General features: G+C 39.7%; 1 protein-coding gene and 1 non-coding gene across 4 annotated transcripts in view; one reads left to right on the top strand and one right to left on the bottom strand.

Moving 5' to 3' along the window:
• The window catches only part of sema3h (sema domain, immunoglobulin domain (Ig), short basic domain, secreted, (semaphorin) 3H), a 78,657-nt gene that overhangs the window by 20,540 nt on the left and 41,275 nt on the right, over positions 1 to 16,842 (top strand). For all 3 annotated transcript variants that reach the window (XM_072449369.1, XM_072449370.1, XM_072449368.1), the window contains exon 2: positions 11,041 to 11,195. In XM_072449369.1, the coding sequence (XP_072305470.1) occupies positions 11,041 to 11,195 (155 nt within the window). The remainder of the gene's footprint in view (positions 1 to 11,040; positions 11,196 to 16,842) is intronic.
• trnar-ccu (transfer RNA arginine (anticodon CCU)) lies at positions 16,556 to 16,628 on the bottom strand. The gene has a single exon. It is a non-coding gene; the product is annotated as a tRNA-Arg (tRNA).

Here is a 16,842-nt window from a genome sequence, read left to right as displayed (position 1 = left end):
ACCTTGTTGCAATGGTGTTTTCTCATCATTAATTTACTCAAAGTTGTATTTTGATTGATTTGTGTATGTTTGAGTAATCTGGTATTGTTCTGCAACTGAGGCACCAATGCTCAGAAAATATCAGTTTCCACTTACCCCCCATCCTCAGACAAATCCCTGTACTTAGTTGTGATTATTTGAAAAATGATGTGATACATGTTGGGTTCTAAAACATCACGTAGCCACTTTTCAAAAATAAATACACATAAATGACAATCCGCTGCTCGTTACGGTGAAATGCCACTATGAAGAGTGGCATCAGTTCCGCAGTTTAGAACAGGAAGTCATTGTTAACTGCAATATTGATCCAAAATGACTTAGTAACAGAAACTGATCAATTGAACACAATGTAAGACAAGATTTATGTCTATTATAATGCAATACAAAGTACCTGGAAAATAAAGCATACGTCTTTAGAGTTTGTGAATATGTTGTGAGGGTTTAACTGCCAAACTGTGGTAGATTCTGTTGAAATAATCACAGGCCTGCTTACTGTATGTCTGGAACTGTCTGATACATTTTGGCATTGATTTTGAGTTTGCAGGATTGCTGTGGTGACTGTTGAAATATGTCTTGTGAAGCAGCCGGGAATCTCAGACTGAACATTTCTCTAATCACCCATAATAATGTCTAAGATCTTAGGAGTAGAACCGAATTATCCAACTTTTGGTCTAAACCTCAAACCGTCCATGATATGACAGGAGGGACAGGCAGGAACAAAGCGAGAGGACAAGACTGGGTCAGAACCTGCAGAATCTGATCACGTCCCTCCCGTTCTCACGCACCAAAACTGGATTGCTCTCTCTTGTCGCTGAATAGATGAGGACTTTGAGGAGTGGTGTGATTTAAAGGAAATCAATTTTAATCAGAGTTTGGTGAGAGAGTCTAAGGTGACAAACAGCTTCAAGTCGATATACACATCAACAACCAACAGAAGGCAACACAAAACTAAAAAAAAAAAAAGATTTTAGGAAGAACTGAGAGGTGAAGAGTGACCTTGAAGAAATGAAGGTGACAGGTTCTTGCAGAGTCTGATAACGACATGGTGGGTCCATTTATTTTAACATAAGTCATTTTAAAACAAACAGTTTTTTTTTCAGCCAATAGACACGGACTAAACAAGGAGACAGCGATGAAGAGAAGTGAATATTTTAGTCCTTGACGTAAAGGCTGTGGTAAACGATCTTGTCAAGGCTTCATTAAACGGGGATTAGCCTCTATCGGACTTCGGACTGCCCTTTGCCTTTCCCTACATGGGCTGGTTACCATGTGACCTCCCCGCATCGCACAGACGGAACATAGGGCACTGTACTGGCTATGCACCTATTTCATTCTGAAAATGTGGAAGGAACAGACTAGTCCTACAATAAAAAAAATGTGTAGAAGAGAATGATGCGAAATACTGCATGTGAAAAGATTCTAGTTTAATCATGGTCCAGTCCAGGCTTACTTTTTAGGGTTTAGTCCAAGAACAAGTGATTGAGTGACCAAAGCTCGAGGTTCCTCTTCAGTCGATAGGTGCTCAGTCAAAGGCACAGAGGACGTTAACAGTAAGTAAACATTTACAGAATTTGTCCCCTGTAGCAGCATTACTCATTCAGCAATATTTTCTGTCCAAGTGCTTGTCTAATGAACCCAACGATGTCATTCATTTTATCATGCCTTTTTTGTCCTTTGTTATTCTCTCTTAGTTGTGCATTAAACCGTGTAGCCGCAGATTCAGCCCAGTTTCGGCGTAATGTGGTTCTAACATTCATCAGCTTGAGTTTTTGGGCAATTGGCCAGAACCCACTGTCCCAAAAAGTCGCACTTCAGTAACGACGCCATCTCAGACCTGCTCCGGCTCGCTCCCTCCGCCACTGGCCCAAAACACATGTCCTAATACCTTTCCTAGTTTGGTTCCTAGACTCCGACTCCGACATTCCTGGGTCGTGACTCTGTGCAGAAGTTCCAATTAGGTTACGTTTAATGCACTGACCGGTTTTCAATCTGACTGCCCTCATTCATGGCGTGTGCGTTGATTGATTAAGGGTCAATTTAGCAGGAATTTGGCAAAACTCCTGCGTGTTGCTGTCAGTGCTTCTGTTTACACTTGTTATACAGTAGAGGGGGAAAAACACAGTTGTTTTTGCTGCACTTTTTAGAAGTTAAGGTTGGAGTTAATATTTTTTATGTAATGAGATAGAATCCATCAACTAGCCTAAGAAAATAAAAGATAAAAAATAATGAATTTCTCCCATACATTGCTAATATTTTTCTACTTCAACTAACATATCGTCTACTACTGCTGCTACTGTCATTGCTAATTAAACTACTAATCTGTCCTATATAAGCTATGTAATGTATTGTATTGACAAAAGAGCTAATTCTGGTTGTATAACCCAAGATTTGGGGTAAAAATCCTCCAGCTAAGATAGTCCTGACCAAGCCTAACACAAAGATCTGAAGGTTTAAGGTTTTGCATGTTATTTCCACATGCACCGTGCGGCATTAACCCACAAGAACAGAGCAGAGATTTAACAAGCTGCAGTGAAAGTGTGTTTGTTTGGCCATCATTTATTTTAGTCCCAACACATGTCTCTGACTCACAGCTCACAGTCTGCTTCTGTTTGTGCACACGCTCTGCTCATGTCTGTGGAGGGAGATTTCTCTGTTTTCTCCAGCCCAGTCTGAACCAGGAAACACAGTCCAGCCCGACCCAGTCAACGCAGTATCTGTCAACAAAGACGTACGATCAAAACACATTCACTTTATACAATGAATATGATTGGGCTGAACAATTTTGGAAAACGATATCTAATAGAATTCTTTCTTTCTGTCAAGCATTGCCGTTACGATTTGATTTGCGATGTATGGTTAAGATTCTGTTCAAAGTTCACATTTTAATCACATTCAGAAGCGTATTGCCGAACATGTTTGTAGTGGTCAAAACTACAGGGTTGGTAGTTTTGTTTAAGAGAGGATAATTTGTGGAAAGGGAAATTTGTCACTTTCATAATTGATCATAATTGCTGTCAGCTTTAAGAGAACCAACAACTCTGAAAGCAGAAACAAACAAGCAATCACTCCAACATTAACATCAGTGGAAAGTTGTCTCATTTACTCCATAATAATAGACGTGATTATTTAACATTTCCCATTGCAGTAAAATATTCAATTTAGTGCTTTCAAATTTGGTAGAGAGATTAAGCAAAAGAGACTTGAGAACATCTTCAGAGAGTATATTTACAAAAACAACACACATTTTTACACGTTTGGGGTAATTCCCGCTGTGTCTGAGTGATAAAGCCTCTTCTCTCAGCACATGACATGTTCTGGAGTCAGTAGATAGTTCATTTAATTATTAAATTAGTTGGCGATCTTTATGATTTGCTAATTGTGTTCATTTAAATTGCAATTTTGATTAGAGTCCGGTATATCTTTCAACCCTAGAAAGGATAATTCTATTGATACTAATATATTTCCCACCTTGTGCCTAAAGGTGGGAAATATATAAAAAAAAAGTATAATATTGCAAGCAACGTTATGCAAAATTTGAATATTGAGAATGTCATCCACAATTAAAACTAAAAAATTATAAAATATTTCACCCTCTTTTGCACTTTTTAGGTTAATTTAGGATCCATCAAATTTAGCACATTGTGAAAACATCCTCTGAACATTGTTATTGAGATCATCGAGAAAAGATATTGAGATTAATTAAGACTGTTTTGTCGATATTGTTCCTGATTTGCATTGGTCGGTGTCTCTCAAAATACAAGGACATAATGATTGACAGGTGATGAGCATTGGAAGTGAAAGTGTGAGCTCGGAGCAGTTTGAAGTTCAAATTTAGAAGTCCAGCCAAATGCTAGTTATGGTGGAAAAAAAAGTGTCTATGGAAGTGATCATATTGTTTTGGCTGATAAAACATAAGCAGTTTAGTCTCTATGCTATTGCTGGGGAAAGAGTTCATGTGCACTACTTTAAAATTCAGGCTCATTATATTATGTATCTGATGGAGTTTGTCCCTTATTGAATCAGTCTGCTGTATTCTAAGTGTAGTATATTGGATTAAACCTGGAAGTGTTTTGGGGCTGATTTAAAATGAAGTGACAGCGCTTTTTGTTTCTCGGGCCAAAGTTGAAGTTCTCACTGCGGAGAAAGAGGGACTTTTAGTTTCAAAGTCATTCAAACTCACTGCACCGGGGCCGGGCCGCTGCTGTGAATGAGGCTCAGCGCGTTAGAATACAGAACGCAGCACCAACAAGAGTAAGCGGCAGCAGCTGTAAAAGTAGTTATACTTTTAAAATCCATAGCAAACCTAGATCACACATTCACTTTTCACTTCAGTAAAAATAACACCAGAATGTATTTGTCTGGGATCTCAACTCATTTGTTGCAAGATTGTCCCAATATATAGCGTTAATAGCTCTCCTATTTCAATTTTCACTCATTATGCTGGCCACGTTTTGCGTCCATGCGTCCCGGGGCCTCAGATGTCAGAGTCAGAAAGGCTAAACTAAAAGCGTCTGCCCTCAAAAGCTTTAGCATTCATCTAGAAGCGTTCAGCACGGTTTTGGCACGGCGGTCTGAACGTAAAATTGGTCTGTTCTAAAGACAAATCTGATACACTGACGGTAAATGGTGGACGACACATGTGCACACAGACTGGGGCACCATCCAAAGATAAAGATTTAATTAGCTGATTTCATAGTTTTGTACCTATGTTGTAACTTCTTGATGAAACTTTTTTGACTACTGGTACATACAAATTGCTACCTTTACATTTTATTTTGAAAAGCACTCACTCATGAACACAAATGACAAGGACAATCTCGGGACAAAACTGATATTTTAATCAATATTTTTTCAGATGGTTACTGCAATTCAACTTTTACAGAACGATAACATTTACAATTCTTCTTCTTAAACTGCTTATTTTGCAACCTTTTAGCAGTTCTTCCATAGTCTATATACTCAGCATTCTAATTTTGCATATCTCTAAAGCAACGATTGCGTTATTATTCATTCTTCGATATGTCCCACCTCCATGACAATCTAGAAATGGGGTTCTCTTTGTTCAATTCTTGATCTGGAGCGTTTCTCAGCTAGCCAAAGCGTGAACAGCAGAATGTATGATGAAGGTATTATTCTCAGACTCGACACAAAGCCAATTTCACCTAATCGAGTTCATTATAGGCTTCCACTTCATGTTTTTGACACCGATCCAAGCCTCGTGTCTCCGTGTGACTACTAATTACATTACGATGGATAGATTTTGACAGCGTGCTCGCCGTTTTACAGTAATGAGCTCCACTTGCTTGTCATGTGTTGTTTGAAGCGTAATTGCACTTGAGAGGCACAGGTGCAGCCAAGAAAGAATGTGAACAGTCCCTGGGCAGTGTGATTCCTGTGTATAAAGCTGCTCTAATCCAGAAAAGTGCTGTCAATACATACGGTATCTCCTCTAACACTTGTGAAACACTTGAGTTTTTTTTACTTTTTTCAATTTCGTGCAGAGACAGGGTGAGGACAGAGACGGACGAGGGGGAAATGGTCCAGAATGTCGTGAGATCATAACAGTGAGCGAAGGTGGCGGAGAACACGTCTAAAAGAGATAAGGGAGGAGAGCGGAGGTGGAGCGAGAGCGATCGATTATGGTCTGACAGAAAGGAGGGATTTTTGACGGACAGGTTGAGTGGGAGAGGCGGGCGAGAGGTTATAACGGGGAGCGAGTGACGGAGAGGGAGAAAGGGGGAGGGAAGGATGCAGAGGTTCTAGCGTGAGAGTGATGGAGAGGTGATGAGAGGAGGAGGGCGGAGCCATCTGACAAGGCGAGGGATGGAGAGCCGATCGAAAATGGGGACAAAATGTAGTCTTGTCATAAGTGTCCATGGGTTTCGTGTTTATAAGTGATATCTTGAGGGCCTTTGCACAGTCAAAATTTTTTATAATTTGTTTTGAAGTTTGAATTGCTATGACAACAGGGCTAGATTTGTATCCTTCCAAAACCCATGGATTGTGCATGTGGATCTGCTATGATTGAATCCAGTTATAAATATAGCCGCAAGCGGCAATGATCAGCCCTCGCTACGCCGCCGCCACGCCGCCGCCACACCGCCGCCACGCCGCAAGAGGAGGGGGCGCTAACGCGCCCCAATTGTCCTTTTATTACGCCTACTGCTGAATCTGTGACGCTGTCACATCTTCTCCCCTTTGTTTTACCATCAAAAAGCAATTTTATTTTGAATTCTTGGCAAAATGTGCAGCTTTGCCGCACAGACACCGTGACTCTTTGAATGAAAATGTGAATAACTTTTGATGGTCCACCCCTGAAGATGAGTCTCACCAAGTTTCAGGTTAATAGGGCTGACGCCCTGGGAGGAGTTTGTGAAAGTCTAAAGTGTAAACATGTTCTGGCAATTATGACATGGGTCTCATTGACTTTTTTGATGGGGATGCTAAAATTGAGTTGTGTGTCAAATTTCATAAAATTTCGCAAAACTAAACATTTAACCTCCATATAAAATCTGTAGGGGGCGCTGTGGCGCCAAATGAATTTATTTCACTTCAAGTACGTTTAGCGCAAAGAGTTTAACAACTGATTCTAATTTGACGCAATTCGGACTTTATCTGCGCAAACGGCAGAAATGTTAAATTTGGGAGATTTCTGAAATTCTAGCTAAAGTTTGCGGCTTCGCCGCACAGAGACCGTGACAGGTATCAATGTAATTTGAATAACTTTTGATGTCCCACTCCTCAGTAGCATTTTCACCAAATTTCAGCTTTTTAGAGCCAACGCCCTGGGAGGAGTTCGTAAAAGTACGACGTTTGGAAAAACTCCCGAGTCATGCTTAGCCATTTTTGAACCAATATGGCCGACATTTGGTTGGGCGGATGGCGTTGCCGTAATAATATTTTTTACTTCTCTTGTCACCATCTACCTCTGTGCCAAATTTCATGATTCTACAATCAGATTTTTTTTGGGTCATTTCCTATCTCTCAATGCATTTTTGGTACATTTGGGGGCGCTGACGCGCCAATTTTTTTTTATTTTAGAAAAGGGAAATAGCCAGAATGTAGAGAGGCACGATTTTTAGAGGTGTGCACATTTTTGTGACTTTTCGTCAATGTTCACTGGGTGAAAAATAGGGGGGTTGGCTTCGCCCGTTTACAACGGTAATGTTCCATTTTCCTACTACTAATTAGTATGCACGGGGCGTGCGTGAGTGAAGGAGTGCGTTAGTGAGTGTTTGGAAGTGGGCGAGCGCTTTGCGCTCGATTTCGTGCGCACTACGTGCGCACTTTCACAGCCGTCCTTTGCACGGCCTTACGAGATTAATAGGCCTCTCGCCAGCTTGTGGCGCTCGGGCCTAATTAGTTTCTCTGACACAAACGTGGAGTCAACCAAAAATAAACTGAGCATCGAAAAGATCAGTCCATGTATTTTCATTCATTCATTCTTACATTTTCCAAATCTCCAAGCAGTTTACTCAGCTGTTTCATGACAACTAACGGGCCGTGTGTAGCGATGACAACGCAACAATAATAATACATTGGTCGTATTTCAGTTGCTTTAAGTTTCTTTTCGATTTCATGCATTATTCGTTCACTCTATTCTCTGTGTTAATCTATGTTATAGCCACAGCTGCCCTGGGGTAGAGTGACAGAGGTGAGCCTGCCAATCCGTACCATTGGCCCCTCCAAACCTCCACCAAACCAGGCAACATTTGAACTGGATTTGATTTCTGTCAATGGAGGAAGATGACAGACTCCACCATTGTCAACTTTTCTATTTACTCCATCTTCATACAATGACTAGGGCTATATCTTTGCTGTTAAACTGTATTATAATTTTGATTTACAATATCACAAAATTAGGTTTACTAATAAATACATTAAATATACCACATATTCTGTCACGCATTGACTAACGGAGTAACTTCTTTCCATCAGCTGTTTACGCTTCTCTCTTTAGTTTTGTGTCATGTTTCAAGTTTGTGCATTTAGACATTCTGCTGACAACTATCCAACATAAGCCCAATACACCTTTCTATACCCTCCCCCTACAACCTGCTGTGGGAAAAGGGGCTTTTTGTTTGCGATTGGACAGAAATACAAGCAAACATTTCTTTTTCAGTTGAAGAGAGAAATCGGAAACATTGCCAAGAAACAATTCCTTGAAAAACCCCAGACAGTTTTTCATTTGATTCTTTGTTTTTTCCGTAAATCCCTTGAATGCAGCGTGAAGGAGGTTTGTTAAAATGAGGTGCAACAGACTGGCACCACCACCGTGACTAACGCACCAGACTGGATTAGTGACAATTCATTCATTCTAATGTGGAAAAGGGACCACAGACACATAGGGCTTTTACATGTCGTTTTTGTGTCTTTGTGAATGTCATGAGAGAAATAAATGCTTCTCTTGAATGAATTTAATGTTGCTTTTTATGTCACTAAGAAATCATAATTATGAAATCAGTCTTATAGCTGTATAGAAGCATATTTTTGGGTTGCATTCATTCTCTTAGGACTTTTCATATTTCTTTTTGCTTTGTAACACCAGCTTAATCATGTTTTTGTCATTAATTAACTTGGTACACTTGGTGAAAATTTTAATCCAGACCATTACCGTATTTTCCAGACTATAAGTCGCACCTTTTTTCAGTTTTGGCCGGGGTGCAACTTATACTTATATTTATACTGTTGGCGTGCTTGTTTATGAAAGAAAAGGCATGAATCAGCAAGTTAAAATCAATCAGATGTTTAATCCCTACCATGTACAAGAATAATACAGATACCAAATCTGTCCCTAGGCAAATGTGACCGGCGTCTTACACGGGCGTAGTCCGGACGCGCCGAAATCCCTGCTCTGCTGTATATTTATAACATTCAGATATTAGGCGGAATATGACGATTGACGCCTCCTTTCAGTTTGCCTCCATGAGCTCTTTCGCACGTCTGTGGCCTTGAAGTTGCTCCGGGAAGGTGTCCGTCCTCATCAGAGAATGTCTCAAAAGGAGCAGAAGTGTCTCAAATGGGGCAATAGAGTATGTGTTGTGCGTATAAGGAGTTAACCCAAGTGTAACACAGTCTAAAATGAATATAGTTGGTTATACTTTTAATACAGTTTCGTAAAACAGTTTCGTAAAATGAATATAGTTGGTTATACAATATAGTAATGGTTAACATATTTAGATTCCCCTTCAATACTTATATACTTATACTCCGGAGCGACTTATATGTGATATTATTCGTTATTTTCACACTTTATGCAGACTTTAGAATAGTCACTTCTGTATATCTTTCATAAAAATCTGCATCAACTTTTCTCTTATAAATTAGTTTAAAAAATAAAATAAAATTCCCCAGAAAGTCTATTTCAAAAGCAGAATCTTGTGACACAAATCAGACCACTACACACTGACTTTATCTATTTACAAAACATTTTATCTATTGCAAACTTGTAAGAAAGCGACCCTATATGGTGGCTTTGGGATGAGAGCTGATTGACTGTTCTTTGGTGGTCCACCCTGCTTTACTTTTCTGTACAAAAACCCTGCGAGTGGGAAAAAAAGAATACTACTAATAAAAAGTATACTAGCGAGTGTCAAAGGGTTTGTTTGAGTCAGATTTAAATACTTCTATCACAGTTTGAATCAGGTACCGCAGCTTTAATCAACAGCTTTTAAAATCAATTTACTGCGTATTGTTTTTAGACTGAGGGAGGAAACAAGATTGATGGGAAACGCCGCTCCGCAGATCCACCGTCCCTCCTCTCTCCACCTTTTAATATTGTGTTAGTCACTTCCAGACTTTGTCCATGTCTGTTAATCTTGTGTAATGCACCCACTGTGCACTTCTGAAGTACTTCTCTGTTATTACCGCTTCCTGAACAAGATAAGTACATGTTTTACGAAGTACCCTGCCGCAGCCTCTCATTCAGAACCGCCTTGAACCATAATTTATCAAAATCTAAACCATGTTATTACCATGCATCATCAAATCATCAAATTCCTCCCCGGGGACACAGCTATGATTCAGCCCGTGCTGAAGTGTTCCTGGGACAGTATCGGAGTACAAAGAGGAGGATTAGTGTGGCAGAGTGGTTATCCTGCATTTCACCTTTGATCTGCAGTTCTCCAAAGACAATAAAATGCACAGTTCAGGTTTATGTCATACATGTTCCAATCACTCGCTGTCGTTTACATCGTTGAACTCTGTACTCTCGTAAAATCATCTCATCTGTCTTTTCTCCTTCAGACGGATGTCGTCCCTGGACTTCTGTGCGTCCGTCCAATTTTATCCGAATCTGAAACGTTATCTACATGAAACAAAATGTAAAAATGAGCGAGGTGCAATGAATATATTTCTGTAGATAAAGTTCAGTGCTTAGAGCTTAGCGGGTACTTCAAAGTGGTAGTGGTGAAGGGGAGGAGATGGAGAGGCTGAGGTGGCTGAAAGAGATTTTTATATACATACATAAGCGATGTTGCCATACAAAAATTTTATTCAAAACAACATATAATACACTGCATTGAATGGGCAAAAGTGCTCAAAATGGTGCCTATAATACATATAAAAAAATGTCACATTATGAGGTATCCCGTCGTTTTCCCGGTGAGTGGAGAAGTTACTTTAATGGTGCTCTTGTGTTTACTCTTGGTCACATGTTTGTTTTTACCGCTGGTCACATGCTTGATGGGGCTCGATCGTAGACGCAGTGAGAGGAAGGCTCACTCTGCAAACAAGATTCCAAAATATCAGACACACTTGACTTGATATCCATCGTAGCACGTCTTTGGTCGCGCAACGGCTCAAAATTTTACTCAGTGTGAGAGCTACAACTTAAGTTTTCGAGCCAGAACTCCTCACAATAAGAAATCTCTCATTGCAGACAGCCAAAATGGTTCAGTGGTCACTAAAATTGTGTGCCTGTTAACAAAATCTAATAACCTTTCATGGTATTACAGTAACTTAAAGTACAGTTTTCCATCTCGTGTTTTTGTCTTCGTGCAGAACTGCAGCAGAATGGCCGAATCCTCACACTGCCCCTAGAGGCGGGAGATGTGCACTCCCTGCTCCCGGATGACGACGGGAAGAAACTGTACGTGGCCATGAAGGACACTCTGCTGTCCACCAACCTGGACGACATCAGCCACGACCCACGCAAGGTTCGGACACAACACACATGCGATATTACTTTTTAATGCCACCTCGTTGTTTTGAAGTATCAATAAAAAAAGGATGTTGACAAAACTGCTCAAACGCACAAAATGCCTTATTTCGCTCCCATTTTTCATAATTTTCATGTGTTTTGAAGAGAGACAGGTGGTTGGCATGTACCGTATTTTCCGGAATATAAGTCGCACCTTTTTTGGCCGGGGTGCGACTTATACTTATATTTAAACTTATATACTTATACTCTGGAGCAACTTATATGTAATATAATTTGTTATTTTGACACTTGCAACCGCATTTCATACTCCAGTGCAACTTATATATGTTTTTTTCTTCTCTATTATGCATTTTTTGGCTGATGCGACTTATACTCCGGTGCGACTTATAGTCCGTAAAATACGGTAGCCTAAAGACTGAGACGACATATTTTAGTTTTTATTTGTGACAATAAAAAAGTAGTATAAAGCCTTATTTCCTCTATTTAGAAAGAAATCCAAAAACAGCAACTGATACAAATGGCATTATCAGTACATCATTTTTCAGCAGAAGTTGAGGCATGGTTGAAACATGCGTCAGACCGAGATAAAGGGCCGATAGAGAGAATAGAGGAAGGTCACACCCTCAGAGTAAACCCACTAATATCCCACTACCCACAATCTGAAACATGGCATCAGATACTTGTCATTTCACTGGCCTTTTGAAAGAGATGTCGTAATCTGATTATACTTTTAGTGCAGTTCAAATACTTTTCTTCTAAGTTATTCAGTGCTGAGTGCCAAAAAGGCCATGTTTATATCACTGTTGGCTTATTTGTTGCAAGGGAACTCAAATTCATCATATAGTGACTGCAAGTTGTTAATAGTGTTATAGCATATGTATTACTTCTATATTCATATTGTCCTTGTGTTTTTAAAGTTCACTATATATTTATGGAGCTGTTATTGCTTTGCCCTGAATGCTCCACAGTATGGCTATAAACTTATCAAATCTCCATGGAGACTGGAAATAGACCAGACAAAGTTACGGCTGGAAAAATGCATGAATTTGAGGATATTTTTTTAGCAGTAAAAACCCCTGTAATGGAGGAAAGACAAGTGTAATGCAAGTAGTGGACCCTCAGCCAGAAAGGTTACATAGTGCATATTTATTTTATTATATCTATTGTATTTTATTTATTTTATTTTATTTTATTTATTCATTTGATTCACTTTATTTCCATTCAGCCAAGCAGATAAGAACCTATTGAATTAGAAACATTTGCAGCACATCATATAAAAACATTTAAAACATTTAGAAATCTACACAAAACAAGAGACATAACATAAAAGATACAACAACAACAGAACTACTTTTAGACGCACTGACGATTTTCATAAGATTTACGCTCTTTGTTTTTGTTTTTTAAATGGCGTGAAAACTCCTCAGTCCAGAGCGTAGCTAAAGACACACAAGAAGCAAGCCAAACATGTTAGGTATTATTCCTGCCTTATTTTTTTAAAGTGGACCCTACAATCTAAGTGTTTGTGGGTTTCAACTTCCTGTTTGTTGATTTCATTTCGAGGACATTTTGCCTTTTTAAAGATGCTATTTTGCTTTGAATTGCTAATTGCCATGGCAGCCGCGCTATTTCTTCATCACTCTGAAACTGGTGGATAGTTTCATTGGAAATACTCACATTCATTTTAGTTATGCCACTGACATCACATAAAAAAAAATAAAGCTAACATTTAAAAAGGCGTCTTTCTGTTCATTGAGACGCTACTATATTAATTTTAAGCCTTTGCAATGACTTATTTAACCATAAATTAAACATATAGAGACATTAATACCTGAATACTTCTATAGGGCTTCATGTGCTTACTGACCACCTTTGAGCCATTTCAATTAACCCTCTGCTATTTAAAAATGAAAGAAAAATAATCATATTCACACGCAGATTTGAGCCTGAAATTATAAAGGTCCACACCACATTTCTGGTCGTTTATTGTGAAGGTTTCAGATAACAGCATTCAATCAAACTGGATAAAGTTTGAATTATTTGACCTAGAACTTAAAAAATATTCAAGTTATGTCTTCTACAGATGGTTGGCAAATATGCTCAGGGCTTTATGCTGAGGGCACAGAAGCAGCTCTGTAGTTCAAGCGAGTCTAAATGGGCCAAATATTTCCAGAATCTTGGGTAAATATTGGTTAGAATCCACCCACGGGAAAATCCTGGGTTGAACATAACTTAGTCTAGTTCGGATTTAGTCATATTAGTCATATTATGTGTGTTCTTGGCTCGAGCCGGTGTGTTGTGGTTTTTCATGTCTTAGACTATGTTTAGTCCTGGTTTAGTCCCGGGTGACTCCTGAAATGTGGCTTTCTGGGAGGTTTCAGTCTTTCCCAGAGCCGTTGTTCTTTATACGATGTGAGGTCAAGAACAGGAGATGTTTAGCAGTTCAAGTCATTTTGGTTATTGCACCTGATACATAATTAATATTACATCCAAGAAATGTACATTCAATTCTTAATTTAGCTCTGTGACTGTGTGAGACTCAAGGTATACTTTATTACCCCCTCAACAAGTACACAAATAAGAGATACTACGACTCACAAATATGTTCTGCAATATGTTCCGTAATCAGTACAACCAAACAACTTCAGGAAATCAAAATACTACTCAATCAAAATAAGTACTTTTAACAAATAGCAAATATGTTTAAAAAAGACAAATATTCCAAACCAAAGCAAACCAGTACAAATGCAGCTGCAGCATCTCAAAGTGTGTAACTGCTGAAAGCTAAATCCCACTCAATTCAAGCATCAAACGTGTAACTCTTGCACCAAAACTTACCAAGCAGGAAGTCAATGAATGAGGAGAAAATAAAAACATATCGTGACAGAATTATATACAGTAAATTAGATTCAAACAGGTTTCAATAAGCTGATATTGTTTTTAATGTATTTATTACTCACATGAACATGACGGATGCATCAGATTAGATAAAAACATTAATTATGAGAATAACTAGAATATGATTAAATACATGTGTACATCTTTGAAAAATGGCTTTAACTATGGAACAATGGGTCTTTTTCCTAATGTATTGGATCGCATCAAAGTATATATTGTGGTATTTTGAATTGTATCAAGACTACGCTGTATGGAGGTGGGTTTTGTATCTTGAAGTAGTCAGGATACCAGACAATATCCAGTCCTCCTCAGACTTTATCTGAGCCACAGTGACATGTTTGCACCATCAGAGCACGCAAGTACAGTTAGAGCACGCAAGTACAGTTTGTAGCCGAAGTAGTTGTTATTTTTAAGTGTTTTGTGTCCCGTTGTTATGGTTCTCCTGTAAAGCCCCTTAATGTGCTGTTGGTCAGTCGTACATACCATAAGTTATTTCCCATTGTCCTATTTAACCCTTGGCTTGGCCCAGTCTCCTTACCCCACACGGAGCAGACAGGGCAGGACACACATATCGATGTTTGGGCCAGTGTTTGGTGATGCTCACTGGCCCTAATGCGACGGCGCATTGTCCCGGGCCACAGCTGGGGCCGTTCCCACCAAAAACACGTCAAAGCCTATCAGACCAGCATGTTTTTATCATGTTTTCACGCATGAGCTCCTCTGAACTTCGCATGTGGTTTCTCGGGGGGCGCAGGGTGTGGTCCTGAGAGAAAAGAAAAAAACATTGATAAAGTTTAGTGTGTCACAAAGTGGCTGTGTCACAAAGGATTTTTAGAAATATTTTTGGTCAAGTGTGCAGACGTAGAAGTTGTTAAGGGTTCGAGTCTGAAGTGTACCCAGTATTATCCGCGGCCCGGTTTTGGCTAATGGTTCTTATGTTCTGCAGTCATGCGTTTACTAGCAAGATTACTCATTTGTAAGGGTCAAAAGTCAAACTAAATTGTAGTTATGGTTCAATACGGTGCTTTGTTTGGACATGTTTAGCAATGTAACATCACAAGTACAGGGCTCTGGGAGGAGAGGAAAACTGCAGCAACTCTTGACAGGTTCTACAAACATGTGTCTGTAGAATTTTGAAATGTATTCTAAAAGCAACAGGACAAAATGTTTAGAGGACAAAACTGGAGTTATGTGCAAGTGGCAGCAAGATACAGAGAGTTGCAGGAGTCCAACCTTAGCGTGACAAATCCATGGAAAGCTCTGAAAATCATGTGTGGAAGGTAAGCTTTTGTAGGAGTCTCAGTTGGAAATACCTCAACTTCACAATAAATCCAATTTCTTTATCGAATTGAACAAATCATCAAATGTCATGGCAAGATTTTTACGTGATGTAGAATACACACTTCTCCAATTCTTTACAACATGTTAGTCAGGTCACTTTCTATTTCTATTGCGCCTCGAGCCCTAACTCCAACAGAACCGTGCAATGAGAGTTTTTATTTCTGTGACGCATTTGAAAGGAATGACCTCATCAGCTATCAACGAGTACGTTTACGATGTGCAGTATTCTGGACACAATCAGCATATACCCTGAATATAACCCTGTTTCTCATAATCAGGATACTGTCATAACTGGGTTTCTATAATAAGGATATAGTGTTTACATGGACACGCACAAAACCCAATCATAACCCATAAACACAATAACTGCATGGTTTGAACTAGTGACCAGTGTGCCTCCTGTGGTCTCGATAATTTGCTGCAATGTCCCTCCCCGGTCTCATCTTCATTTCCCCCTCTGTACCGTCCCGTCTAATGAAGCCTACGGGCCAAAACCAGAGACTGTTCCACTGTCTTTCCACACGTTGTTTTGAAACTGTATCTTGACAAAAGCCTCCTTCCAGTTGGCGACGTCTTATGAATTTGGGATCGTCTAACACATATTCCTCAGAGAGTTCACCCCGAGGTCGCACAACCTTCTCCCCGTCCGTTTGTGGTGGTAGCTGCATATTTACGTTCATTCAGAGCGACTCACGCCTTTGTTGTGGTTTTCCTCCACAGTAACTCTCTCCGCTCTCCGCCCTGGGTTCGGAGTCAGAGCCACATGAAACGGCCCGACGCCGGGAGAAGGGAGGAACGTGACGAGATGTTTAGTTTTGTGGCACTTTGTCTAAGCAGCGTGGCACAGTCGAGGTTGTGAAAAGTCGTGAGAAAAATGCACTCCTCGTTCTGTGAAAAGTTTTTTATTTGGAAAGCACTTTCACAAGATTGACAGAATGAATGGGCAAAAGCGTGGGAGTCGTGTGCTACATACTAAGATTCCTTATGGACCCACCTGGATAAGCACAATTTATATAAAGAAAATACATGTTAAATTGCATAACAAGCCTATCTTTTGCAGTGGCTCTAGATAATATTCATTCTTACCTGAAAAGCTCTTTAAGTAACTAATGGATTCACCCCAGATGGGACTCGAACCCACAATCCCTGGCTTAGGAGGCCAGTGCCTTATCCATTAGGCCACTGGGGCACATGTTGCTGACCCCCTCGTAGCCATTCTTCATCGTCAACAATAGGGACACATGGTCAGCAGTGTGGTCAGTGTGTCATAGTGGAGGGTGCAGTTTGGTGTGGGTGAAAACTCTCTGTTGAATCAATGAGAAACACAACATAATTCCCTCTTTTAAGACGTTACCTGACTTATTATGTGTATTTACATTATAACTAATTAGTGTTTGGAGTGT

The sequence above is a fragment of the Eucyclogobius newberryi genome, unplaced genomic scaffold, assembly GCF_026437365.1.
Source record: "Eucyclogobius newberryi isolate DKJ021-1_F unplaced genomic scaffold, fEucNew1.0.hap1 SCAF_17, whole genome shotgun sequence".
NCBI classification, from domain to species: Eukaryota; Metazoa; Chordata; class Actinopteri; order Gobiiformes; family Gobiidae; genus Eucyclogobius; species Eucyclogobius newberryi.
Note: the sequence above shows the minus strand (reverse complement) of the source record. Positions and strands in the feature narration are given on the sequence as shown.